General features: G+C 43.7%; 1 protein-coding gene across 7 annotated transcripts in view; it reads right to left on the bottom strand.

Annotated features, from left to right (window-relative positions):
- Nucleotides 1-27,840, bottom strand: part of sick (sickie) — a 1,179,025-nt gene that overhangs the window by 7,621 nt on the left and 1,143,564 nt on the right. For 4 of the 7 annotated variants that reach the window (XM_075869563.1, XM_075869566.1, XM_075869569.1 and 1 more), the window contains 15 exons: nt 17,863-17,946; nt 16,515-16,722; nt 14,926-15,065; nt 13,866-14,092; nt 13,187-13,346; nt 11,198-11,351; nt 10,869-10,975; nt 9,773-9,862; nt 8,832-8,925; nt 8,208-8,282; nt 7,036-7,207; nt 6,137-6,247; nt 5,040-5,144; nt 4,139-4,210; nt 1,699-1,895 (listed from right to left, as the gene is read on the bottom strand). In XM_075869563.1, coding sequence (XP_075725678.1) covers nt 1,699-1,895; nt 4,139-4,210; nt 5,040-5,144; nt 6,137-6,247; nt 7,036-7,207; nt 8,208-8,282; nt 8,832-8,925; nt 9,773-9,862; nt 10,869-10,975; nt 11,198-11,351; nt 13,187-13,346; nt 13,866-14,092; nt 14,926-15,065; nt 16,515-16,722; nt 17,863-17,946 — 1,996 coding nt within the window. The remainder of the gene's footprint in view (nt 1-1,698; nt 1,896-4,138; nt 4,211-5,039; nt 5,145-6,136; nt 6,248-7,035; nt 7,208-8,207; nt 8,283-8,831; nt 8,926-9,772; nt 9,863-10,868; nt 10,976-11,197; nt 11,352-13,186; nt 13,347-13,865; nt 14,093-14,925; nt 15,066-16,514; nt 16,723-17,862; nt 17,947-27,840) is intronic. The other 3 variants (XM_075869567.1, XM_075869568.1, XM_075869564.1) reach the window with 3 other exon arrangements.

The raw sequence follows: 27,840 nt of genomic DNA, 5'->3' as shown, positions 1-27,840 counted from the left end.
GTCAAAGTTGCGACAAAATCAAATTTTGCTATGGGCAAACTCTCGTTAGTGAAACTATTGTACACCGATCTTTCGTGACATCACAAGCGAATTTCAGTCTGACTAATGAAGACAATGGCAGAACTTCTGAAAGTTATTAGAACCAATACTTAAAATGAGGCAAGCTACCAGGCAACATAAAAAAAATACATTTGGTGTTAAGTTGTCATCAAAATAAGTCTGTTTGACACTCCATCAACTCTGCAAACATGCACTAATTGAACACATCGAAATTAAAGTGCTTTGATAAACATGTCGTTGCCAAAACAAGTTCGTTTACAGATTCCACACTGAATTGCTGCATGCTACTGAGGTGCTGTTGAAAACACTGCCTTCAGTGCAGACAATATAAAATCGAACCACAGGACACATAGTAAAGTCGGCAAGTTTCGCACCAACATATACACAGAAAAATTCTTCTCGGCTTCCCAAATATCATTGGTCAATTGTAATAACTATGTTCATAAGTTAGGCTTTTCTTTGAAACACACCTGATTTCCACACACTTAAAAAGTGATGCGAGTGCATCTTTCTTTTGCAAACCTTCTTGATCGCAGAGCATGCTGCTTTAAATCAGTATTTTCAGCGTAGAGCATCAATAGCCTTTTCTGCTAAGAACTTAAGATATCGACGGTGAAACAAATTTTTTTTTTAAAATAAAAGAGAAATTGAATGGTTATAGGGAGTGGCTTAAACAATAAAGTAATACTGTTTGCTTCAATCTGTAGTCAAGACAGCCCTGTGGTCCTTGATTATTATTGCAAGCCTGTGCTTTACAATAACGCCATCAGTATCGTGTGATCACACTGTCAAGAGAATACGATGATGCCCTCATGATATTGCAATCAGAGAGTGAGGAATATACGTTGACCTAATGATGATCTGGGGAAAAATGCACAGTTTAGTCTCTCTTAATCTTTGTAGCATCATCATGAGTTTGAGATGACCTTGCAGAGAATGTTACAATAATCGTAACAAGATTTGTAACTACCGAACAATATTACAAGTTCGCCTATTTGGTAGATGTCTATGCTTAAAAATTAGTTTGAAGTGCACCAAGGTCGAGTACAATGAAAGGGCTCAGGACAGCACCTACGCATGTAAGGGCTTCTTTATTGGACAGAAAAAACCGATAAAGCACATACATGAGAATTGGCACATGCACAACGAACCAGGACGCAAGAAAAAAGCATTCATGTCAGTATCGCCACAAAACTTTTTCACATTGCATATCTTTTAGACGCTATCAAAATCGCTCAGTCTGTTCAAACACATACTCATTATTATAAGGAGCTTGTGAGTGAAAGCACACTCGTACTCACTTACACTTTCCACGTCCTCCGTGTGCTTCCAAACTAATCTTTAAACACTAAACTACACAATTCACATCAGTTGTGTATAGGTGGCTATTTATTAGAAGAGAGAAAAAACAAGTAGCCGTGCAACTCATGCAAATCGGCTGGCTTAGTGTTTGAAGATTAGTTTAGAAGCACATCAAAAATGTGGAAAGTGGGAGTGGGCAGACGAGTTCTTCACATCAGCATCTTTGTGCTCACTTCAGCTGTGATGCAGGCTCCTTCCACTCTCTCATCTCGATGTCACACTGCACCGTTTCGAGCAGGGTGAGCGCCATTGTCCGTGACAAAGAAACGTGCTCACCAATGGTGACATCAGAGGAGCTGTGCGTCTCGAGGAACTGGTTGAGCTGGTGCCAGATGCGGGGCATCCAGTCAATTACCTTGGCGAGGTCTGCCATTCGCAGGCCCGTTCTGACCTCCTCCTCAACCAGGCGCCGCCGGAGGAAGCGCCCTAGGAAGCCCTTCACTGGTTCCATGTGGTTGGCACACAGGACCCACCTGGCACGAAATATTGAGCCGAAAGCCTTAGATGCCTGGTGCTCTCCTCCATTCATCCGTCTATGCCCTAGCTCGGTGGGCTGCACCTTGCATTGATCTCTACAACACTCCAGTTTTGTTCGCGTAGCACTGCTATACCCAGCGTGCCCATAGTCCAAGACGGGAGACGTACACATTGTGTTTGCTTCTGACCGGACCTATCTCTATAGGCGCAGGCATTCGCCGCACACACTTCAAAATTTACGAATTGTCCTTCAGTTTTTCTATTGAATTTGCAGGTTTTGTGTGACAAATAAACCGAGGTATAATTACACTACACAAGTTTTTTGGTGCACGCTGGTATTATTTCCGTAATTCTTTTCTACCAATCTAAATTTCATTTCCTTATAGGGTGCCTGGCTACTTGTCATTCATTATCTACACATATTATGCGAGAGGCAATGATGACCCACCAAACGACCTGTAAGAGCCACCACATCATGCAAGAATATCATTGATCGATGACAAGAAGCATATCGTTCGACAGAACCTTGAGCGATAGCATACTATTTATCGCCACAACAGCACAACAGGAGCTTATAGAAACAAGGCAGGTAAAATTTTGCTTGCTCACTGAGACATTCACTCGAAACACCACAGCAGCAGCCCGTCTGATACGGTAATGGGCAGCGGTGCTGTCGTTGGGATCCGCTCGTGCCAGTCTATCCTATGCCATCCTCCTTTTTGTCTGCTTCGCCTTGATGCTGCTGGCATATACTAGCAATATATATGCGCTGCTTTGTGTCGGCTTGTAGTCTACTTTTGGGGAAATGCGATTAGAAAAAATAAAGTTGCACTAAGCTTTAGCCTAGGTTAATCAAATATTTTCTGTAAATACATGCTTTTATGCTCATTTCAAACATGTATTTAGTTTTATAGGAAGTTGCACAGTTTTTGTTCTATGCCATGACAATGTGTCAAGCATAGTTCATTTTGGAAAAACTTTTTTTACACTAAACCTGTATTGTTCTAGGCCATTAATGGCTTGAACTGCTCTACATTAATGGTAGAATGCAAATAAGTATCAAGGAAGTGTTTAGAGGACAATTTAATTCACAATATTAACGGCAATGGGACAATTCTTGGAATCCTCAGCCCATACTAACTGCTTACTTTAGGTTCGTAATATTTATATTGGGGATATCAAGTTTTAAGAGCAATACTTGCGCCCTTCACATGTTAAGGAGTATGTGTGCAAAACTTCATCTCGATCAAGCTATCAATGTCGAAACTTATGGTGTTGCCCAAAATAAATCTTGCGAAAAATTTATTTTAAAGGTATGAGTGGAAGCTCATCTATGCGGAAAAGATGCATTTTTTAAGATAATTTATGACATCGTAAGAGCTTGACAATCATGGTTATTTTGAGCAAGCGGCCTTGGTCAACTCCTCATGCAAAGTGAAATGACAAGCAGCCAGAAGACAATTTCCAGGGGACTCTAGAACAGTGGTTCTCAAATGGAAGTCCGCGAAGCTATTTATATGATCCGTGAAATCCTCACTTTTCTTTGGGTGTGACAGTGCCATGTATTGATGAACTGTCCAAAATGAAGCGATGTGGCACGTTATTGATGTTTTTGGTAGCAATAAAAGGACCCTGTATCACACTCCAGTTGTATTAATTAACATACGTACGCCCCCCCCCCATCCCTCCCCTTCGCTGCAAGCGGTCCCCAATCACTTTCACCAGTCCACACGTGGACCCCGACACATCCATGGCTGTGAACCACTGCTCTAGACAATAAGATTTTTGTTTTTTAGTAGTCACCGTGCACTTTTCAAAAGCGATTTTAACCTACTTCGAGATTGCAATTTTCATTTTTTTTTATCGTGAAACTAGCGAAGTTAAGCTACTAAAAGCAAATAAAAACAAAAATTATAAGTTTTCGGAAAGAACTTGAGGTTTTTCGACTCGCATTTGCCCTTACAATAGACAGAACTTCGAGACACAATTATGCAATGGTTATATATATTTTTTTAACACAAATCACTTGAAACCTTCTCATCCTTTCCTTTACTTTTTCTTAATTATTTACGAGCTTGATGGTGTTAATTTACATAAATTACCTTTTTAGTGGCATCATGTAGGAACACGTTATAATATTGTGCCGCTGCAATCCGGTTTACATGCGATAGGAAAACTGTATTGTCACAACTCTTTGACTGCTATAGCACATATTAAATAGATCAAGCACGGTGCACACCTGAAGTTGTGGTGTAGCTGCAGGTTCGTTGTCGAGCAGGTGGCCTGGTTCATTGTTCCAATAATGTACGGGCTGCAAACGCAAAGGAAGTGCACGTCTGAGTTCAAGACGTAACCTTCATTTCAAGACACGAACAACTGTGTGCGAAGCATGAGCACAGAGGTACACAAAATATTCGCTTTCTGAACGAAACTGAGTTTGCAGAGAAGCTTTATCCAATGAGTGACATTGAAGTGTACATGGTGCTCTATAGACATTTGGTAATAAAAAGTGAAGTGCTTTGTTGCGTCGAAAATTTCGTTATGTTGAGGTTTGCAATGTCCCTCTTTAATTGTGTAGTGAAAGCAGAAGCAAATGCTTATATACAAGCACCTGGCATTTGAAATATGTGTGCACTACTTACAGAGCATGGTGTAGAAGTTTACACTATAACATCACCACCATAGTTCATACCCACCATGAACTTGTTGCGTAACACCATCAGAGTCTATAAAACTCAGCTGGTGTTCAGCGAAGAAGTTTTCAAATATGAAAATGTGCAGAAACAAAACAACTAAAGAACGCTACTCACATGAAATATTTGAAAAGACACCGCAAATGATATAATAATTGTAATGAGGATGCATGTTAAAATGTGCATTTTTTTCTTAGTTCTCCTTCTGAAGTTCCATAAAGAGCAGATACCAACAATCTAAGCATTCATAAGACAAGTACACAAATTGGCCATACACACACAATGTCTCAATGCTACGTATACACTCATGCTAGCTGTCCTGTCCATAGCCATGTTGGGTAGTCGCGTAGCACATGCGATACCACCGTGTGTGAAAAAGGTAGAGAAAAAACCGCCTCTGCAGAGATTAGATGTGAACGGTGAATGTGAATGCCCCCGTTAGCTCACCACTTTTGGTACTTGGCACTGAGGAAGCCATTGAACACCTCTCCCAAGGAGCCCACATGATGCAGGTTGTCCAGGATGATCACAGCTGGAAGGTCACTGGCATTGCTGCGTTGAAAACGGTGAGCGAGAGCATGAAATACAAACTTGGGTACAGTGGCCATTGAAAAACAAAATAAGGAAGTACAAGCTGGTGCTGAAGCACACTCTGCTAGCACAGAAATAAAATTTTTGTAGTCGATAACCAGTATGGTGAGAGTGCCTGCAAGAAGTGCCCCGTCTTCAAAAATCAGTGATCTTTGTTCGTACATGTTCTAAAACATTATTTTGAACTTGTTATCTCGTGAAAAGACTTCATCAATGTGTAGCAATTTGAAACTTGTCACCACTTGGCCACTAAACGCTAAGAAGTGCTCAATTTTGCCAATCTGATTGAAGAAAAGGTTGACTGATTGAAAATGCTGTTTACCATGCTTTTTTTTTATTAAGTATACTTAAGAATCATATTTTTATAACTATGCAACCAACAATAAGGCAACATTTGGGAGCCACTTTCGCTACTTGTAGATGATGAAGCCTGTCAGTCAATCCCAAAGCTAGTATAACTGTACATTCATCACGAAATAAAAGGAGGGGGGCCTCCCATTCAAGTACTGCATAATTAACAGCACTGAACTAAACCTCAAACACGCACGTGAATGCGTGAAATGATGAAAATAAATGTTTGTGAGCTATTGTAAGGGCACAAAAGTTTACACAAAAGGACTAATGATGTTTATTTCTAGTGCCACGTTAGTGTAGTAATCACAAATGCAAGATGCAGAAACAAAAGCAAAAGTGAAACCTCACCAATTTTCTTGCTTTTGGCAACTATGTAAACATATTGAATATAAACTCTATGCATATGCATAACTAAGCATTGCTGTTGACCTCTCGCTGTATAGTTTAACAGATATGCTTAGGGGAGTTTTGTACTCTTGTCAATAAGGGGACTAGCTCGTACCTTATGTCAGTGCTAGCAAGTTCTTAAAAATAAAAGAGTGCCTAAACCCTAAAGTGGCTCTGTGGGTTTGCAGAAGTGAAAGATAAGATGCCCATACCTGTTCTCACACTGTTCGGCCACATTGGAGAGATACTGCCTCAGCTCCTTCGCAGACTTGTGGTCCACACTGAAGGTGGCGATGGAGCCAGCGGCCAAGTCTCTGCCAGACCTGCGCAGACGATTATGTGTCTCACAAAGAATGCCCCTAAGCGTTCTATGGCTGCATATGATCAAGCCTAACAAAACACAGGCCGTTCCAAACCTGCCCTTTCGTTCACCTCAAACAATTCTGATGGCGTAGAAAAGAATTTAAACAGCACATATGTCAAAAGAGATACTTTTTAACAAGTATTCGTAAAATCAAAACTACTAACATACTTGAATAAGTAATATAGTAGCACAATATCACCATCTTCTTTAGCAGCCTGACTAAGCCCATTGAAGGGCAAAGGCCTCTGCCATGTTCCGACAATCTACCCAGTACTGCGCTTTTTGCTGCCTGTTGCCCCAGCTTCTCAAAACTTCTTAACCTCAACTGCCCACCTAACTCTCTGTCTCCTTCTCACGTCTTTGCCTTCTCTTGTAATTTAGTCAGTTACACTCAATGAGCAGTGGCTATTCTGCCTAAGTTCTCCGTGCCCGACCTCTGTCCATTTCTTTTTTTTTTTATTTCAACTATGACATCATCAGCTCCCTGACCCACTCTACTCCCTTCCTGTCTCTCAAAGATACACCTATCATTTTCTTTTCCGCCGTAGCATAATGTGAGTTTGCGCCTGTTTGTTTTTTGCCTTTCGCTTTCTGTCTGTTGTGTGCACGCTGAAATGTTTCCAAGAATGTCCTCGAACCAACTCACTCAACTTTCTATACTATTACATTAAAACGTGAGATACTTCGAAGTATCTAACATTAACAATGTGGTGTAAGCAGTCTTCAAAACCAACTACAGATGCTCACTTGAGAACGAGGTATTCGGCGAGCTTCTGGGCAAGGAACGTCTTTCCTGTGCCGCTCGGACCACACAAGATGATCCGGCGATGTTCCGTCAGGAGAGAGACATATCGCTGGATCACGGACTTGGGAATGAGCGTCTGGAGAGCAAGGGCATCCACTGCATTCTGTGCAGTCCCTGCACACATGGCCATAAGTCGTAAGTGTTAAACAATGGCAAAAACTTTTATGAGTAGTACTATTATGATTTCAATGCCCTTTTTAGCTCTGTCACCATGCAGACCAAATTATTAGGGATAATCACATATCACCTATTTTACATAGTTATATAGATTTCGATTTCAGTTGAAACGCATGATTTAAGGGGCAGTTTTAAAACATCAAACTGACAGCTTAACGATGCTTCCAGGCCCCGCCACGGTGGTCTAGTGGCTAAGGTACTCGGCTGCTGACCCGCAGGTCGCGGGATCAAATCCCGGCTGTGGCGGCTGCATTTCCGATGGAGGCGGAAATGCTGTAGGCCCGTGTGCTCAGATTTGGGTGCACGTTAAAGAACCCCAGGTGGTCGAAATTTCCGGAGCCCTCCACTACGGCGTCTCTCATAATCATATGGTGGTTTTGGGACGTTAAACCCCACAAATCAATCAATCAATCTACGATGCTTCCAGCCACTGTACTGACAGTTATTAAAAATACATTGACAACCTATTACTACAAAGCGCCTTGAGACAAGCAAACGCCATACACTTATTGTGAACTTGCACGGGTCTGCAATTAAGCTGTCATCGTCGGCTTTGTGCAACAGGCCTCAGGCGTGGCCCACCACTGACTTTGACAGCTGTATTCGTGGAGCTCACCACCACTAATTACTTGACTTAATACACGAAGCTAATTTGTGTTTGTATTTTTCAGTCAAGTATTACTATACCTAAGGGCAGACTTTTGAAAAAATAGCCTTTGCTATAAATAAGACTTTGTCACAACTGATAGTTTGCTAGCTGACCACCAGCAGAATAGACATTATGATTCAGAACTTGGCTGTTATCCTGGTTCACCAGAACATGTACATCACACCTTAGCTTTCTTGAAAAGTGCCTGGCAATAAATTAGTAAAATTATGACACATTTGTTGGCGATTCGTTATAAATTGTGCCCAAGTGGTTGGATACATCACTTACCTCTGAGCACAACTTGGATCTTCAGTGTTTCACCAACAAAATAACCACAAGGCAGCAGCTCTGGAAGCTCAGCTTCTGCACCAAAAAGAAAACAATTTTTGTGAGACCTAATCAAGCTGGGGGTCGAACGTGTCAGAATGCACTCTTACGCCAAAAAAGTACATGAAGAAGTCCAATGGAATAAAAAGTTCCATGAAAGTTTGTGTGTTCAGGCATTGATTGAGATAAAAACATGGTCAATGACCAAGTCTGACGAGGATCTGACATTTCGGAATTGTGTATGGGTTCTTCGTTCACTGAGCTGGACTAGAACTCATCAAATATGAAGCCAGTAGGTGACCCAATGAACGTGCGCACATAGCAGGCATAGTTCCTGATGTCCTGATCGTTGTAGCTGGCGGTGACTGAATGATTAGAGATTCCAGGAATAAGACAACAGGGACTAAGCCTGCTATCTATGCAGGCTCGTTGTGTCACTTACTGACTTTATATGTGACAAATTCTAGTACAGCTAAGTGAAAAAAGGACCCGTACGTTGTTCCTAACTGTCAGCTCATCATCAGACGTGGTCAGTGAGCGTGCTTCATCTGAAGCTCACCAGATTGAGACAGTAGCCACACCCACCTTTGGAACGGACAATGTCATCAATGTGATAACAGAGTATGCTCTCGGAACTCAGGCCCAGGTTCGATGCAGGATCCACCTTCAAGACATAGTCCTGTGCGGTGAGATAAGTTCAAAATGTTAGATCCCACACCTTAACGGAATGAAGACAAGGTCAAGGTGAATGAGCTCATTCTGAGAATCAGCTGATATTGCTCCACACTAGAGCAAATGTTAGACAAGGCAGAATGTTGTGCTAAAGAGTACAAATATGCCATTCAAGGTGAACATCAAAACTATTCTGCAGCAGCGAAGCAGCCACTAGGCCTCCGTATTAACAAGTGACTTGTTTGTGCAGCAGTGGCTAGGCTTAGTGACACTTCATTTGGTTTGTGCAATAAAATCCCATACACTCAATCACAGTACAAGCACTGCAACTGAACGTGATCTCAGTGCAGAAGTCTGCATTGCAAGTACTCGTTCATTGATTGCAGCCGTTGACTTCAGTCATTGATTGAACTGCGTCGACTGGCAAAACTAATGCATCTCTTTTTGTAACTACCATCTTTATACCTCAGACATTGTGAGCTCATTTTTGGGCCGTACATTTATGCTCATCATTTGTATTTGCCATTACGAGTTTCACGGACACTGCCTGTATGATTGCCTGCGTGTTGAGTCTGTTCCCTAAAACTATAGATTTGACAGAATGTGTCAAACTGTGATATTACAAATATGGATATAAAGTGCTTGTTATCATGTCACATGGACTAGGCTACAAACAGATTCACTGTAAACTAGGCATACATAAAGAAATAACTAAACTGCTAATCCACTTGGCCACCTCCTGGGATGGGAGCCCAATATGATTTTAAAGATTAGGAATAATAATTAATACATGTACTATATATATATACACACACAAAATAAGCATGCCAACAATTATTTTGTGGGTCACGAACCTTGAATGCTTTCTTCACTGCACTGTCTAGATTATCCCATTTGGTCTTGCCACTCACGTACAACGAGCCAATTAAGGCCTCTTCTGGTGCCTAGAAATTATAAAAATCCCAACACAGATGAGCTACAATCAAGCATTCAGCACAAAAATCACTCACATTTAGTTCTAAACCTGCAACCCGACATTTTTCTAGAGCTGTAAATTTAAGCTTTCTTCTTTATCTCATCCAGAACAAAACCATTGAGTCCCAACTTCTGTATAATCACAATTTACTTCGATCTTGATAATGAACACATGAACTTCTGCCTTGATTGGCAGTTTAAACACGAGCATCGTCAAAGCTGGCCTAAACTAGTTATGGTTTACAATAGCCCTTGCTTGGACGAAGTTATTATCAGACTTATTACCATCACCCATACGCCTCATATGTGAAAGCGTGTAGGCGCTGCCAACGAATGGAAGATATGAAATTATCCAGCAATATATGCAGCATTAAGGACGCATGCCATAACATTAAACCACTGCAAGGCCTGCTGCCGATCGCTGCTCAATCAAAGAGCAAACGCTTTCCCGCTTCTCTTCACGTGAAATGCACATAGAGATAGGAAGTGGAGGAAGAGTACCCGCCTCTAGGAGGATATGCGTACTTAGACTTAACAGAACATTGTGGCCTGTACTTGTGCATACCGTATATCTCGGGAGGGAGGTCAGCAGGTTTTCCTCAGCTACGTTCACATTACACTTTCAGCGAAAAGCTTGTTCTGAAGCCATGAAAATAACAAAGGTCCCTGCACTCGCTGCAGCGGCTGCATTTACTTCCAGTGTCTTGTCGAGTTACGCCTGATCCGACGCTCATATGCAGCTGTTAGCCTTACTTTATGTACTATTGAAATTTGCATCTATTGCATAGTGAACGCTTCGCGCTTGCGGAGAAACAAGGATTTTTTTTTAAAGATTCATCTAAGTGAGGATGACAAGTAAGGGGTTATATCGTGAACTCACTGACTGTCTTTATACAAAAAAGCTAACACACTTTAATGATGGAAATCTATAGATGCCAAGAGCCATTGTAAAATGAGAAAAAAAAGCACACCCACCTCAGATTTCGTGAGGCACTTCTCAACGTCTCCATGACACACCAGATGAACGGTGACAGTGACGCGCTTGCCTTCTGGGACAGAACCATTGATGCCATCGTGAAGATCTGAAAGCAATATAATTGGCAACATATAAGCACTACGCTACGAGATCACAGTTTGTCGCTTAAGCACAGCACAATGTGCTGGTAAATATAAAGTTCTGAAGTGTTTTCATCAAAACAGATAGCGCATTCGACTAAGCATAAGGTCCACAAAAGCCAGGGTCACTACTGTGTATTTTAGTCATAAGACATGAAAGAACGAGAGAGGAAACAGTCGACACTCACCAAGTGTGGAGGAGATTTCGTGGGCACTGAGTCGCTTGTCGAGCATGTCCATGCTGGTCCGATGAGGTAGTGAACTCTGTGATGCACTGAGTGACTGACTGCGGACTAGCCGATGTAACCGGTCGTTGTCCTGTTTGAGGCTGAGCATTTCATTCTGCACAAGGTGATGGTTTATCATGCCAATATTAGTGTGCAAGCATTTGCTTCAAGAGGACATTCAACAGAGACACTAAATCAGTTCACACCGAAAGAATAGTCTTTCAAAACCATATACATTTATTCATGAGAAACATTTTCATTCATCATAAACCTCATTCAATTATCATTCACACTTATTCAATATTCTCGTCATCTTTCAATGATTTGTATACACTGTTAGTCAACCCCTTGTCCCTGTCAAAAAATAGTATTGAACAAAAATACTTAAAGGGTAACTGCTATGCCAGTTCATGACTCAAGCTCTATTCGGTAGTCTAGACGCTTGAATTTCCCTATCGTTTGAATTTAACTTGATGTTCGGCTCTTACATACTTGCAAGGTGGAGGCAGGCTTGGAATATTGTTTATAAATTACCCACGCAGGAAGAGCCAGCTGATGTACAGTAATACCGCGTTAACTCAAACTCACATATCTGAAAAAATCGGCTAAGTCGAAATTTTCCGTGGCACCGAACCTTCTCTGTTACATCCCATGTACTATTTTTTTCCCTTGATCTCAAAGTATTTCTGGATAGGATTGCAGATATCTCAAAATCTTGAGTGGAAGTAGAACGAAAATTCTGCCACCGGGCCATTACACAAGATTCGCGCGATGCTGCTACGCCTGAAATCCGTCAAATTTTTACTTTCATTTTTTATTTAGCCACGCCTGCCACTATGTCGATACTTTCCATGAACGTGAAGTCTGAGCCTAGCAGCATATCAACTGTGGCACATCATGTGACGTCATATAACCCTGTGTCACGTCATGTGACTCCCATGCAGCAGGCCTCGCGCTTTGCCCCCACGCTTAATGTAGTCCCATAGTCGCGGTAATTTTTATTGTTCGTTTGGCAGTGCTCGTTGTTTTTCTAAAGTGTGATTTCCATTCAGTCTAATCTGCGCGACGCACCCAGTATAAATTTAACGCTGAATTTGAGGAGCGGCGGCTTAGTGCGAGTGCAACAAGCATGGCGTCGCAAAAGCAGTGCAAGTCGCTAGTGCTAGAAAGGAAAGTTGCCCTGATTAGGAAAGTGGCGAAAGGAGGCCGGTAACGGTGCCGCCGAAAGTGAGGTAACTTTTCTCAAGTACGCGCTGTGCAAGCAGGATGTGCCGGTGACCAGAGAAATGATGGACACCGATATCATTCAAACAGCCACTATTGTAGGAGGCGGCACAGACAAGGCCGATGACAAACCACCTCGAGATGTGCTGACATCTGCAGAAACGCGAAATTTGCTCCGTTTGCTTCGAAATACGGTGGAGCGCAATGGCGGGAAAGATCTACTGACACGATGCATGAAGGAGCTGGAGGATGCCTTCCAAGGCCCGAGCACGGCTGGAGAGCAGATAAGCATTAGGGAGTTTTTCTCTGTTAAATGAAATAGCAGTGCTACGAAATCCGGCTGGTTGACGTCTCTTGTGTGATATTTTTATTCTCTTTTAAACTTTCACGAGAAGAAACATTAGAAACTGCTGCTGAAGAGTCGGTAAGTAGTAGTGATTTTTCTAAAAAGCACTCGATTTTTCTCAGTGATTTTTGCAACCTTGATTATCTCTAAATTTTTCTTAGTTTTTACAACTTCAAGTTAACAAGGTATTACTGTACTAAGACACACTTAGGCTAACTTGACTCAAGGCTTGACTTGCTTTTGTTGCCAAGCCTTCAGATAAGACTTATGCTTCAGTAAGCACACGAACATTGCCGGTTGCGCTGTACTTTTTTATAGTGAGTGCAATGTAGTGATAACTGCAACAACTCAAGAACAGCGGCACCGGCCACTGCACGCACCCTCATCTTGGCCAGCGTTTCCTTGAGGTTGTCCAGTTGGTGAGCCGAAGACAAGGCCTCCAGCCGGATGTCGGTGAGCACCAAGTCCTTCTCTCGCAGCTGCTTCCTTAGCTCACGCACCAGCTCAGGCCCGCCATCTTCTTCATCATGTTCGTTGAGCCTGTGGTACCGTTAAGAGAACCGTTACATCATTCCATATTGCGAATGTTGGATGAATTAAATGCTTGGAAAACGGCAGTGTGTAGTCACGCGTGCCTAAGGCGTTTGCCCAGTTCACCACTAGAGGGCCGCTCACCAGGTTTGACAATATTGAGCTTACAGGCGAAATGCATACACTAAGTGTTTACGATCACGTCTGCCAAAATTTGCAACGCCATGCACCACGAAAATGAATAAAATTGGAAATTTAATGCTGCTTGCTCTTCCTTCTCCTCTAAGGCGTTCGTGCCCGGAGAATGAGAAGATGACGTATGAAATGAGAGAACAGTACAAGCGGAGCATAATCAACTCAACTGGTCGCGATCAACTTTGTAACGTGGCTGTAATGCAATTGATCATTGTAATACAGTATAAAGCATTTTAAAGCAATGTAGAGCATGGTAAATTAGTTGCACTGAGCAAAATGCATGAAGACCGAATGGAACAAGAAGACAGGGCAAATGTTACACAATCAACTCACGCATAGCTAGAGTGCGAGAGTTCGCCATTCTCGGTGCCGCACCCAGGGGGTGAATGTGGCAGGCCATTGGCGGTCACCAGGGAGGGTGGACTGCCCAGTCCCAGCAGCGGAGAGTTTGGAGTCGACGAGTCCGAGTGAAGCGCTCGAATGTCTTCGACATCCGACACCGAGTTATGACGGTTCTTCTTGCTCCGGGAGAATGCCTTACTGAAGGAGCTCCGAAGCTGCTTGAGAAATGGAAAAAAACCAGAGGCTTGTCAGTCACTGCACATAATTATATTTGGTGCATATAGCTGAGTCAACTATGTGACCTGTCCTCGAAAACACTAAATACACTTTGACCTTACGAATCCTTTCTGCGGAATCCCATAAGGTAGCAGAAAGCGTCAAGAAAGATAAATTGAAAAACGACCGGTTGTTGCACAAATCCACAAGGAGATCCGTACAGATTTTCAACAAAGGGAAGCTTTGATTGAAAAACAAAATCGTACTGGTCTGGGGGTCGGACCCAAGACCAATGCTTTCCTGGGGCAGTCACTCAACCATCTGTGCTAACCAGGAAGCTATCAATGGCACAGAGAGAGCCATGTAGTGGACAGATCGAAATGAACAAACAAATACCATTTCAAAATGGCTCTGTAGTTTTCCAGTATTGTCTATATGCGGTACAAGTTGATAATTCATGGGCCCACGAAAATGCACATAAGAATATGCATAAAATATGACTGAACCTCTCCCCCTTCCTTCAATTTAGTTTTGGAGAGAGCGGGGGGGGGGGAGGGGCTACCCTACTGGTCTGCGAACTGACACAGCTAATATTAAACAGGCCACCCGCCAGTGGGTTTGGCCTCTGCAAGAACATAGCATACACAGGTGCATACCTCTACCACAAATTTCAATGTAGAGTAGGGCTACAATAATGTATAAATTTTGCTTGGCAACAATCATCCACTCCGCATTTCCATCGCGCAGAGGGTGTGCCAGGCTAGTAGAAATGAAAATACCAGGCTAGACGAAACCCAGTGACAGGCTTTAAGACAATGGAAATATTTCTGCTCACCCATCCTTTCTTCTTTTTGTGCTTGTTCTTGGAGCACTCCTCGTGCCTGGTGGAGGTGTTGCTGCAGGCGCTCGATGCAGAGTTTACACTCGACATGGAGTCGGCCGATAGCTGGCGTGACATGTGCTGGCCTTGCAGCGCTGCGCAAAACATATCCAATGCAGCAAAGTGAGTAAAAAAGACAAGCGCTGGGAAAAGCTCAGTAAGTGTGGACTGAATGCACCCAGAATATGAATTATTTATACTAGCTGAGCGTGTACACATTGGTCCACTGTTAAGTGAACAACAGAGCATGTAGCAATCACTCAGTGCTCCCACTGGCCAGTGGCTGCAACGAGTTTCGCACAGGCACAGTGTGGGCTACAAGTACTGCTCTTTCGTTGTCCGCAACCACCTGTTGCTGAGCGTAGAATCTTCACGAAGTGGGGTCGGAAGAACACTGCACACAGTGATTATGCACCTGTGAGAAGTTCCTTGTAGCCCTTGGCAAGTGGTGGCACCAAATAGCTGCCATGCGCTCTGGCGGTACCTTTAACAGTGTACTGCTGTGTACACGAGCTCTCTAGCAGCCACATGCCTAAATAACACGAATGCCTGGAGAATGTAAACTGTGTGGGCATGGTTCTGGGTAACACATTTCACTTTAGTACAACAGCAATAGAATGATAGTAGTACAAAGATTTCTTGAAGTTTCTTCATTCTTCTATCCAACAAATTTGTGACATTGTAAACTGATGATTATAAACTCATTGTATTGTGATAGGAACAAGTGACGAAGATTGTCTATGAACACAGAGACATCCTTTCTTGACAGGCTTGGAAACAGTATATATCCTGAGAAACTAGAAAAACTGGACAAAGCACTATTTAACAAGCGTCGCGAGACAACCTCGATCCCCATAGGCAAGCATTTGCACAGTGTCCATAATTTTCAGGATAAAAAAGTTGTGGTGACACTGTTTTTTCCAGCCATATACTACTACCACAATACGTTACAACGCAATAAAAAGTTCGCTCTGCCCACAGAACCACAGCGGGCATGCCAATCACTTCTGAAAGACAGGCGCAACAGCTAGTTTTCATTGGCACCATATGTACTCTTTGTAGGCTAATGTCAATAGCCTACAAAATTATAGCCAAGTTATTTAAAGTCAACAATAGTTGAAGCCAAGATCATTGTAACTGCCCAAAATATTACGTTTAGCTGAGCAGCAATGTCAGATACTAAGTTCAAGTTTTCTACTTGAATCAGCCACATAAACGAGAGTATGTATAAGAAAGCGATCTGAAACACTGGAGAAGTGCTTGACGTTACGAAAATGAGTAAGTGCCATCCCATGGAGCCCTTATAGAAAATCCCTCTGAAAGTGAGAGCGACAGCCATGCTTGTAGTTGACATGTTTTTTTTCTCGGGCTGTAAATGGAATCAAAATGGAAACGGAAGCAAAGGCGACGGCCTCAGTCACATGCAGAGTTAGTTAATAGAGCTGTACTTCTCAACAACCTATGTGCAGTTAGTGAAGCGAGGCTTGGGGTGGGGGGAGAGAGAGGGGGCAGGAAGGGAAGTTGTGTGTCGGGTGACTGCTCACCACCGGCGGCAGCGTCCTTGGGCGTGTTAAAGGTATGGCGGCGAACTAGGTTAGTCGAACCACCACCACCAGGGGGCGCGCCGTTAGCGGGGGTCATACTTCGCTGCACGGCCGCCATGGACTGCAGCGCCATCTTGGTGAGACCGGCCTCAGCGCTCTGCTTCTTCAGCGCCTCGATGGTGCTGCGCAGCTCTGTCAGTTCCGAGTCCTGCGCAGAAAAGGAGTACGACCATACGACACGTTGAGTGAAGTACTTTCTTTCAGAAAATATGAGGCGACAGCACAGATTTATGTAACGAAAGCCGTAGTTTATAGATCAGTTGATGTGTCAACACGACAGCTTCTGGCAAGGCCTAAATATAAGTATCATCACAGAAGACCTGGCCCTGAGAATTCAACGATGTTATTGAGTCATTGGGCACCGAGTCAGTGAAGTAAAGGCACTTTTATTTACTGCACCTAACTAAAAATGTGAATGGGCATCTCATTCAATATATGATTTAATGCGAATCACAATATCTAGTTTCTTTTGCAGCGCTCTTTAACGGAAAGGAAATGGGCTTTTGAATTTTACCATGGTCACAAGGGATCTAATCACGTTCCTCACGCCCTCACCCCTACACATTAGTACTGTGCTAGGAATTCGAGCGAGGAGGCAGCGCGTGATTGATCCTCAGAGTAGCCTTGTACCAACACGCCATGAATTTATGAGAACATGCAAAAGAAAAAAAAAACACAGATCGCATGAATTTCTCGAGTCCACAGCTAAATGGCACACATTGACCAGAGGGAAGTGCCGCGGAGGGGCCCACATGCAGCACGAGCCATATGTGCAACAAGTTTTTAGCAGCGTCAGCGGGCTGTGTAACGCTGGTTTATTAAAAACTGCACGATGGGTTGAAGCTGTTAGATGAATTGTGCAAGAATTTATTTTTAATCGCCAGAAGGAACTAAAAAACTATCGCCCTTTTGAACTAATGTAATGAGAGAAACGTAACAGGCGCGCATGTTCTGAGCTTAGTTGCGCATACTAGTATATGTGGAGGTGCATACCCTTCCATATTTCGCCCGATTGTGGAATCGCTTATAAGTTAAACAAGTATCGTTCACATAAAAACCCCTGTCGATTTCTTCTATTTTACTGCAAAGGTGACACTCATCATCAACAGCCGAGTACGCCCACTGCAGGGTAAAGGCCTGACCCATAATCCGCCAATCAACCAGGTCTGTGGTGACACTATGCAATGCATAAAGAACATCTTCAAAATGGACGATGCACTTTGGAGCATCCATTTGCCAAATCGATGCTTTAATACCACAACCGTTTTAGCGACAAACCTTTACACACCTTTTGCTCAGCAGTAACGGTGAGGTGCTGAAGCCGTGATGTCATGTTGGACAGGGACTGCTCGAAGGCTGCGACCATGTGAGCCTGCGCATAAAAAAAGACAAAACTTGTGATAAGTCACTGTTCCCCAGAGTGTGTCGATCGATAGACACAAAGTCGATCGGTTGCCGATTTAAATACTGTACAGTATTTTAATAGGAGGCTAACTACAGCGAAATTTCGCCATTAAAATATAACTGGAAAATGAAGTGACTCACATAGGCTATTTCACACACGACACAGTCGTCATTTGTAGCACATCTACATAGAACATTCTATAACTCATCACTTTATTGTTGTCTTCTTTGTTATATTTCATAACATGAGGTATACCTATTCTCGCGATGCAGAAATGTGAACACTTTTGTGTTTCGTGACTGTTCTGATATGGGAAAGTCGAGTGCCTTCTTTATATGCACAAAAAAGAAGGGAAAAAGGTCGGGAAAATTGTCACATTTGTAGAGCTCACTGTTCCCGAATCACGTCCACATTGTGAAAAAAGACAAGCACAACAGAAATAACAGTGACGACAGTTAAATAGCTGAAATGGCTTCATTAACGCTATACAGTAACTTATAGGCTATGATGTGCTGAAAGAATAAACCACGACGCCTATTTTTTTTTATTGGCGGAATGGCTAAGACTATACAAGCCCAACCTTTGGCGCCTTTTGTCCGGGTTTCGTCTTGAGCAAAACTAAGATTACGAAAGACGAGGACGAGCTGCGAAAACAAACATTGGGCTCTGACGCACGGCTAAAACTTAAATTATTTCTATTAAAACCCAACAAATAGAAAATGTGAAAAAAATATAACACAAATAAATCTGACTAGTACGAGGTAACAAAAAGGTAGAAAAAAACAAGTCGCTAACTAAACAATATGCGAACCATCCGTTCGTGTGTGATGCTTGTGCCTAAGATAAGGCTTTACAAAATGTTGACTCATGGCGGCCAGCGCGAAAAAAAAAAAAAAAGGTGGAACGACGGGAGTGCACGACACAAGCGTTGTTTGAAAAGGGAAGGTTGATTTGAAGAAACGAGGCATATAAAAATAGAAAGGAAGGCAGTAATAATATCTTATCACCTACGACAAAGCATGTGATGACGTAAGCCGCAGATAAACCTCAGCCTCAATCGCTGAGAATGTTGACCGATGCACTCGTAAGCCTCTAGTGACACGTCACGAGCTTCCATTATTCCTCTTGTGCGCTGAACACTGCATTCGCAGTTTACGTGCAACAATAAGGGAAAACAACGACACTCATAATCGAGAGAGAGCGCGCAGGAGCAGATAAGCTGTCACCGGCTCGCAAGACGCGAAAACGCGCGTGTGTGTGTGTGCTGTTCGGGCCAAGGACGAGGAAAAGACACGCCCGAATCGCTCCAAACACGGACGTTGGAACGATTCGTATACGAATGGGTCACGGTGCGATGGGCGTCCCTCGGAAACAGGAAACCGCCAATGAAAAACACTCTTTGCCGCACGTGTACGGAACACCAACACATACAGACACACGCTCGCGCACGTGCTTACATCGATCTCGAGCACGCGCGTGACGAATACAAACAGACGCAATGTTGCGCGGGTTGTCGTCGATTCGGTGAACGAGCTAAATGGTACACACATCCAGAAACAACACACACACAAAGGGACCAAGGGCGCATGGGTCGCGTCCGGCTCTTACGTCTCTGCGATCCACTTTATCGACAAGCGAGACAGATATGGACGTGTCATCGTTTCGTCAACGTAACACACGTGCCGCGCAGGATATACGTTGTTGATGGAGCTGGACGGAGCAACGGAACGTCTGTGGAGCCTTCGGGGCGCCATCGGCGGGATAAAACGAGAACAATCAGGTCCGACGGTGATAATCTGTCTTCATTGGTGCCGTTAGGTCCCGCATATGTGGTAGCGCTTACAGGGCATTCGCTATACAGTTACAATCAAATATTTGCAACCACGCGTTTTAATGAGCAATCGGGATCATGTGCTATTGAGAGATCTTCAGGGCCGAAGGTTCCGAGCAGCTTGCACATTCCATGCCCTTCGGTTCTTTGAACTCGACTGTGATTAACTACATATCTGTGTGTGTGATGTCTTTAGTGCTAGCTTTCTCCTCTTCTTTCAATCTCCCTCATCTCGTTCCCACGTGTGAGGGTAACGAGTCGGTTATCTCCGACAGGTTAGTACCCTCCCTGCCTTTCCATACCTGCCATTTTTTTCTCTCTCTTCTTGGGTGCAGCTGGCAAACATAAGAAACACCAGAAGAATACCAAAGAGAAAAATTACAGGGTCCCTCATGAATTTGCGTCAGACCACTCGAAGGCAAAAGTCGTTATTTCCTTCTTGTTTGCTTCGCCGCGGTGGTCTATAGTGACTAAGGTACTCGGGTGCTGACCCGCAGGTCGCGGGATCGAACCCGGCTGCAGCGGCTGTGTTTCTGATGGAGGCGGAAATTTCGTAGGCCCGTGTGCTCAGATGTGGGTGCACGTTAAAGAACCCCAGGTGGTCGAAATTTCCGGAGCCCTCCACTACGTCGTCTCTCATATTCGTATGGTGGTTTCAGCACATTAAACCCCATGTATCAATCAATTAATCAATAAATCTTGTGGGCCGATCGTATATAGGTAGCACGCAACAAAGCATTAGTGGGTGTCTGCGCAATACACAGTTAGCGCAAACATCTGGACAAACGCATGTCTTCCACTGTGATAAAAAGAAAACTTCGAAATCATATATGTTTCTGTTTTGTTACTGGGAAGAGGTGTGCCAATTACAAAACTTCATATGTCACTTACGCGTGCCCCTGTAAGCGCTGCATGGAAATAACGCCCGCAGCTCTTTTATTACCCAGTATATAGCTATCAATAGAGATAGACTCTGGAGGTAAAGAGCTGTAGGGGTTATTTTCAGCAATAGACCTCCCTAGAGTGCTTCGCAATTATGGAAGGAAGAACGCAGCTGGACGCACATATATCACCAAAAGGGTCGTTTGATATATATCTGCTTGGCTTGAGGCATTAAAAACACACACATGGCAAGAAAAGGCAGAACAGAAAAACACTAGGCGTTTGCGCTATCTTGTTCATCATCTCCTGTGTTCATGTTCATGTCAGTGCACCCTTCTTCTTCTTTCATTATTATTATTATTATTATTATTATTATTATTATTATTATTATTATTATTATTATTATTATTATTATTATTATTATTATTATTATTATTGCTGTGTGAGCTTGCCCTACGGCATCAATACACACTGCAGAAAATTGTGCAGCTGTGCTTACTGCATGAAGTCCAAGAGATACCTATGGTTCGGACCGTACATACATCCGTCGCTGCAAGTGAGGCGGCCTGGTGTGCTGAAGTCGCGCACGCCGCAGGTGGCGTCGATGAGCAAGGACTTATGTCCGTAAGAGGTGGTTCAGTCCGCCCTTCTTTCACGACGAATCTCTGCCTGCTTGCTCAACGTTTCTGCCGTTCTGAACGTGGATAGTATATGTGGCACACGCGAGGCGAAGTGCGACGGCGCATGCCATGATCGTCCGTGTTGATTCCAGCCGTCGTGCGCGACCTTGGGTGCCAGATTGGCGCAATTCGCAATGGCTATTTCGTCCCCGCTGAGATGTATGCAGCGGGGTTGCGAAACGGAAACGAGCGCGCACATGGCGCGTGGTGCCACCGCTCCTCCCCCGGCGCACCTATATAGAAGACGAGAACATTACGTGTGTAAGATCGCACCTGCTATGCGGCAATCCTGCTGCCACGGTGCCTCACACTTGGCGCAAACAAGCCTTATGTATACCGCGTCTTGCGCGTTTTTTGCCGCCTCTCGAAGTTCGCGCTCTGCCCGTAACAAGCTGTATTTCATTTGCCCGACTGGGATCTGAATATTTAAGTAGGGAGCGCCCAACAACGTAACAAGGGCTGAAACTAGGGAGCTTCCGGCATTTTCACAAAATTACAGCCCTCAAATATTCCGGCTAGCAAGAGACCAAACACACGTATGGTCCCATTCGATTAAGACGACCTGAAGGTAGAGCGAATAATGCAGAAGCTACCACCGCGTCGTAAAGCAGCACTCTTTCCACACCCGCGGCCTTCAAAGTCGGATGCTATAAGTGCGAGACATTGGTAGCGGAAACATCGCGGTATGCAGCGTGCAGCGTACATTTACATATCACGCGCTCTCACGAATATATATATATATATATATATATATATATATATATATATATATATATATATATATATATATATATATATATATATATATATATATATATATATATATATATATATATATACTGGCGCGTTCATCATTCTCGTTCGCGCGCGAGAAAGTGTGAAGGCCACGGAGGCCCGGATTACATAAGGACTTCATCCGCGACGACCCCGTCGATGGCTGGTGACGCAAGTTAACTGAAAAGAACATAAAAATGGGCAGTTTCCCATCGAGTAATCAAGGCACGATTTACGATTACGAAGCACGCACGCCAAAGTGTGGGACACTATTTTTTTTTTTGTATGAAACGTGTATAGTCCTTTATTAATTATGGAATGTTCTACGTCTCAGAACCGCTAAATGGTTACGAGTGACGACTTAGTGGAGGGCCTCCATAAAATTTGATCATCCGATGTTGTTTAACGTGCACATAAATCTAAATGGGCGGGCCTCTATCAACTTGACCTCCATCAAAATGCGGCCGCCGTGGACGGGATTCGATTCCTCGACCTTCGGGTCAGCAGTCCAGAACCACAACCACCAGGCATTTTAATTGTGTTTATGGTAAACTGTTATAGCACTTTAAATATGGTAAAGTGCTAGTGGTAAAGTGCTATATATAGCACTTTACATAGTCGCAGCACTCTATAGCACTTTATTGCACTTTATATAGCACTATAGCACTTTATATAGTCAGGAGGCAGAAGCCGTCTATAGTTTCGCGGTCACATTTGTCATTTTACGCAGTACGTGAATACGAGTGCATCATTGCTGGCGAAATAACGAAGACATGGATCCGATATATATAACAGATTGATGTGTGGGATTCAAAGTCCCGAGACCACCATATGATTATGAGAGACACCGTATTGGAGGGCTGTGGAAATTTTGACCACCTGATGTTCTTTAACGTTCACCCAAATTTGAGCACACGGGCCTACAACATTTTCAACTCCATCGGAAATGCAGCCGCCGCAGCCGATCCGATATATATATATATATATATATATATATATATATATATATATATATATATATATATATATATATATATATATATATATATATAACCTACATAGTCTATATAACGGTACATTAATGGCTTCTTGCTTCTTATTTATTTAGGCTAGGGTAAACCGAGTTGGAACACCTCATAAATACACTATCACCTGACCCCTTGATCTAGATCATACAAAAAACTTTTACGTTGTTCACAGTTCCTAAAATATCCGCAAGACGGAGCTGGCATGCGTATAGTTTGCGAAAAACCTTCATTATGAACTGCTCGAAAAAGGCGTAGTATAGATGCTCTCTTTGCTAATTACAGCGTTATACGTATCGTTCGACAGCTGCTGCCGTTAGTCGTAGCGTCCCAGAAAGTCGGCGAAACGACTTCGCATCTACAGACGCAATTAAATGTGCTCGACCTTGATGTCTCCGTCGTTTTTCTATCATTTTTGTTGCGTACATGAATGAGCGCTGCACGACGTAATTGCGTGCGACAGACGTTTGCGACGCAAACGATCGTATATCATTGTTGTGTCAGTGTCGCAATAATTGTGACGCGCCACATCTGCGTAACGGGGCGCCACGGCGATTACATAGGACCCGATCGTGGAAAGATTCTCGCGCCGCGAATTAACGTGCGCGGATATACGTGCAAGCTACAATTCAGAGTCTCTTTCTTCCTCGGCGACATCATTTCGGCGAAGCCTTCATACATGATCGCAGATCAAGCTTACGGATTGAACAAGCTCGTTTCGTGATATCGCAGTCGTTTCAGGGGGCTGGGATGAGCCGAAGGCAATGAACACGTCCCTGTCAATGTCCTATATATTTCCGCCGCTCTTAATTCGCACTCGCGAATGTTGCGTTCGTGTACCTGTTTGTTTGTTTGTTTGTTTGTTTGTTTGTTTGTTTGTTTGTTTGTTTGTTTTCGACGCATGCGATACGACGGCGATTGGCGACGGCAGAAGATTACATTATGAACGATACCGCTGACAAAAGTTAGATGAAGGACGAGATTAGAAGGTTCGTATAATCATTCACCTTAACGAAAGCAAGCAAATAACGAAGCCGATGAAAGCATATAGGGGATATGTAAGTGGTATATATGTGAAGAAAGTAACGTGGACGAAAAGACAGTTTGACGCAGGCAGGTACGGAACCTGCGACCTTCGTATGGTTCTGTCTCTGCCAGCGGCAGGTCCTCTTTCCGTCTACTTTACTCCTGTCACACCTGTACCACAATTACTAAACTACATTTTAAAACAGTGCAATTACCGTTCCACACACCGTCGCTGCCTTTATCATATGCTGGTTTTCACAAGGGTTGTGTTAAATAAAATAAAAAAGTATCCTTTTAAAGACATAAGGCCCGGTAACATCACGTCAAGTTGACGTCGCTACTTAATAAGTGTAATGATATGGTTACAGAAGTAACCTCTACAGGACGCTTCCAAGACGACGCGAGAAAAGGCGAGTGACGAAGTGTCCACGGTGTTTTTGCACTACCATGCCGTGAGCCTGCTACGGTAGTGACTAGAGTGACTAGTAGTGATCCCGCTCGACTGCTGAGCCCGAAAACCTCTGAATCGAATCTCGGCCGCGGCGACTACATTTTCTATGGAGGCAAAAATGCTTGACGCCCGTGTACGCAGATGTGGATGCACGGTAAAGAGCCCCGGGCGGTCGAAATTTCCGCAGCCCGGCAACTTTCAAAATCTTGTTTTTTAAAAAGTGAATCGCGAAAATTAACTAATTACGTGAAGACGCGTTTACCCGAATAACTTTCTGGAGTTTTAGGAGCCAGAACTACAACGACGATATAATTATACACCACAATGACATTTTTCTTTTGGGGGAGGGGAGGGATGGTGAAAGCTGGTCCAGGCAAATTTTGGCTGCCATATGTAGTTTTTTATAACCTTTACTGAACTCTTACAGTACGTGGAAGTTTAGCTACGTAACTGAACATACGTCATCGTGCTTCCTTAGTTAAGCAACTACGTTGATTCTATACGATACCAATAATTCCACAGCAACACGATTATTACAGTCAAAGCAAAGAGCCAAAAGTCGCACCGTCCATTCTGCGAAAGCCATTGTTCTGTTACTCTCGTTTTTCTATTCTTAGTGATTGTAGCCATTATTAACGTCACACATGACGTCATGCTCAAGTCTTTTGGGATCGTGTGGTGCTTTTTGTACCGTTGGTGTTGACGCCGACAACAAACTCCCGCGTATCACGACGCATTTTCACTGGCATAATGTCAAGCTTTCGCCTTGTGGGAGCATGCTGCTTCTCTTGCTCGTCATAGGTAACTAGCAGACGACGAGCAGACCATTCAGTAAGCTGAACGAACAGAAAAACAACGCAAAGCCGCCTTGCGGAAAAAAGTCGAGAAATGAAAGCTAGTTCGCAAAGCGACCTTCGGGGAAACGCATAACCGGCGCGGTTAATAAAGAGCGGCCTCGCGACAGCATTACAGGCCGGGAAAAAGGGAGAGTGGGAAAGTGAGAAGCATCCGACCAGAAAGAAGTGAAACAAAAAGCGAACGGAGGCAGCGTTCCGTAACAGGTGTCTTATCTCTCCGCTATCTTACGAGTCAGCGGGACAACTCCGCGGTAAGCATTTGCTAAGCCGGCGACGGCGGCTTTCGATTTCTACGTGCCGAAGTGAATCGACTCTGCTGCAACCAAACGTAAACACAAGAACAAATCAGTCTTACGTCGAAGTGGGTCAATAAACAGGAGTCACACTTCGATCTTGTTCTCACACTGCGACGTTTACTGCGCGGGGCGGGGTCTCGTGTTAACATCAGGATAGACAGGGTTTCTCGGGTGCTGGCCTCGAAGGACTTTATAGATAGGTCGATTAAGGAGGAGGCACGCTACGAGAACCGTTCAAGGAGTGGCGAGAATCCACTTTCACGATCGAGCGATGCTTTGCCGTACAGGAAGAATGTACAAGAAAGACACGCCTGAAAAACCGGGTCACGCGTATACCCCGGCTACTCATACTCGGTATAATATTCGAAGTACGGAGTGTGAAGTGTACCTGAGCTCGCCGCACACCTCGTACGGATAGAACGCGTCCGATTTGGTCCGTTAAGAGGGGCGTGACGCAAATCGAAACTCGCCACGCCAGCTTAGCGCGAGAGAGAAGGTTAACGCGAGGAATCGGCGCTGCGGGCCGCTCGGTTGCGCTGACAAATGGAAAGTAAAGCGGGTTAGAAGCTGATGATAAATTAGCGCTTATATAAACACACCGCCTCCTAACGGTGAAATTGGGTATTCTGAAAACAATCGGCCTACATCGTTGTTGTTTTTTTCTCCGAGAAATCTGTTGAATGAATGTCTTACTGCAGTGTTAATGTTGTTACGCTGTATATTGTTGTCGTTATTATTTTGCACTTAACAATGTTTTACTTGAGCTAACTTCTGATTTCACTGTAACCCACCTGAATCAATGCATTCGGGCCTGTAAAGTAGTTTTTAAACAAATAACTAAATCAACTTTATCAAGAGCATTCGCAGCTCGCAGCGGTCCGTGTAGGTCGTCGTTTAGCTTTGCATCGAAATTCAATAAACGACTGTTAATGATTGTTATTGGTGCCTCTGTGGGTTCTCCGAAGGTCCGTAATTTGAGCATCTTTCATTTCATTCATGTCTTTTTCTTGTTTATTTATCACCAATATTTTTCTCAGCAGCGTCAGGTGGTAGGCAACCAACTTCAATATGGTATAAAAACACTCTACCGACCAAATAAATCAACAGATCTGACAATTAGAAAAGAAGCCTTATGCATGTGGCCAAACTCATAGTAGCGGTTACCACCGTCTCCCGGGGTAGTAACTGTGTGTTACCGAGTATATTTTACTACCTATAATTGGTAACAGTACGGTTGGCAACAACCACTTGCGGCTGTAACGGTAAGAGTAACTACTTTAGCCGTTCCTAGCTACAGTTACTTACAGCGTAGTAAAATATTTTACAAGCAGTTAATAAACCATAGAAAGTACTAGTGCAGTTACTGACAGCGTAACAAAAATTTGGTTACACGCGATTCGTAAACCGCGGAAAGTATACTACAACTTCCTAAAACTACCACCAGACAGCTGGCTAGTCAGCGTTATCGTTGAGTAATAGTATACTTTCTGTAACTGCCACATTACTCGAATCTCGACCTACAGTATACATATGCCTATAGTTCTATGCGGATGACAAGGAAAGTGCTTTCCTTAATCCGGGGAGAGTGGGGCCCGTTTAGAGCAGGCCCCACCTGGCAGGGTGGGGCCTGCTGACCCCGACGACGTCGCGTCTCTTGGAGCGCGCAGATTACCCAACGCGGGGACATTGACGCCACCCAAAGTGGCGCCCGCCTGCCATCTTCGCTCAATGATCGAATCAGGCAATCTGGCCAAGCCCGCGACCATCGTCTTCAAAAACAAAGACTCTGCACGGCCATCTCTTCTTCGTCTTTTTTATACTGACGAGAGAGTGAGGGTAATGACATAAAGACGAAGACAATATGAAAAGCAGAAAACAAAAAAAATGAGCAAACAAGCGAACTAACACTTTCGGAGAAATCGGGTCGCAAACACGCTATGCCACTCCAAGGGTCGGAAAGGGTGTAGACACTAAAACAGGCGGGAAACGGGGTCAAGGGTGGTAAGTAGAAGAGTGGATAAAACACAGACGCGTGCCGA

Source organism: Rhipicephalus microplus, chromosome 7 (genome assembly GCF_043290135.1).
Source record: "Rhipicephalus microplus isolate Deutch F79 chromosome 7, USDA_Rmic, whole genome shotgun sequence".
Lineage (NCBI taxonomy): Eukaryota > Metazoa > Arthropoda > Arachnida > Ixodida > Ixodidae > Rhipicephalus > Rhipicephalus microplus.
This window is presented reverse-complemented; position numbering and strand designations above follow the sequence as displayed.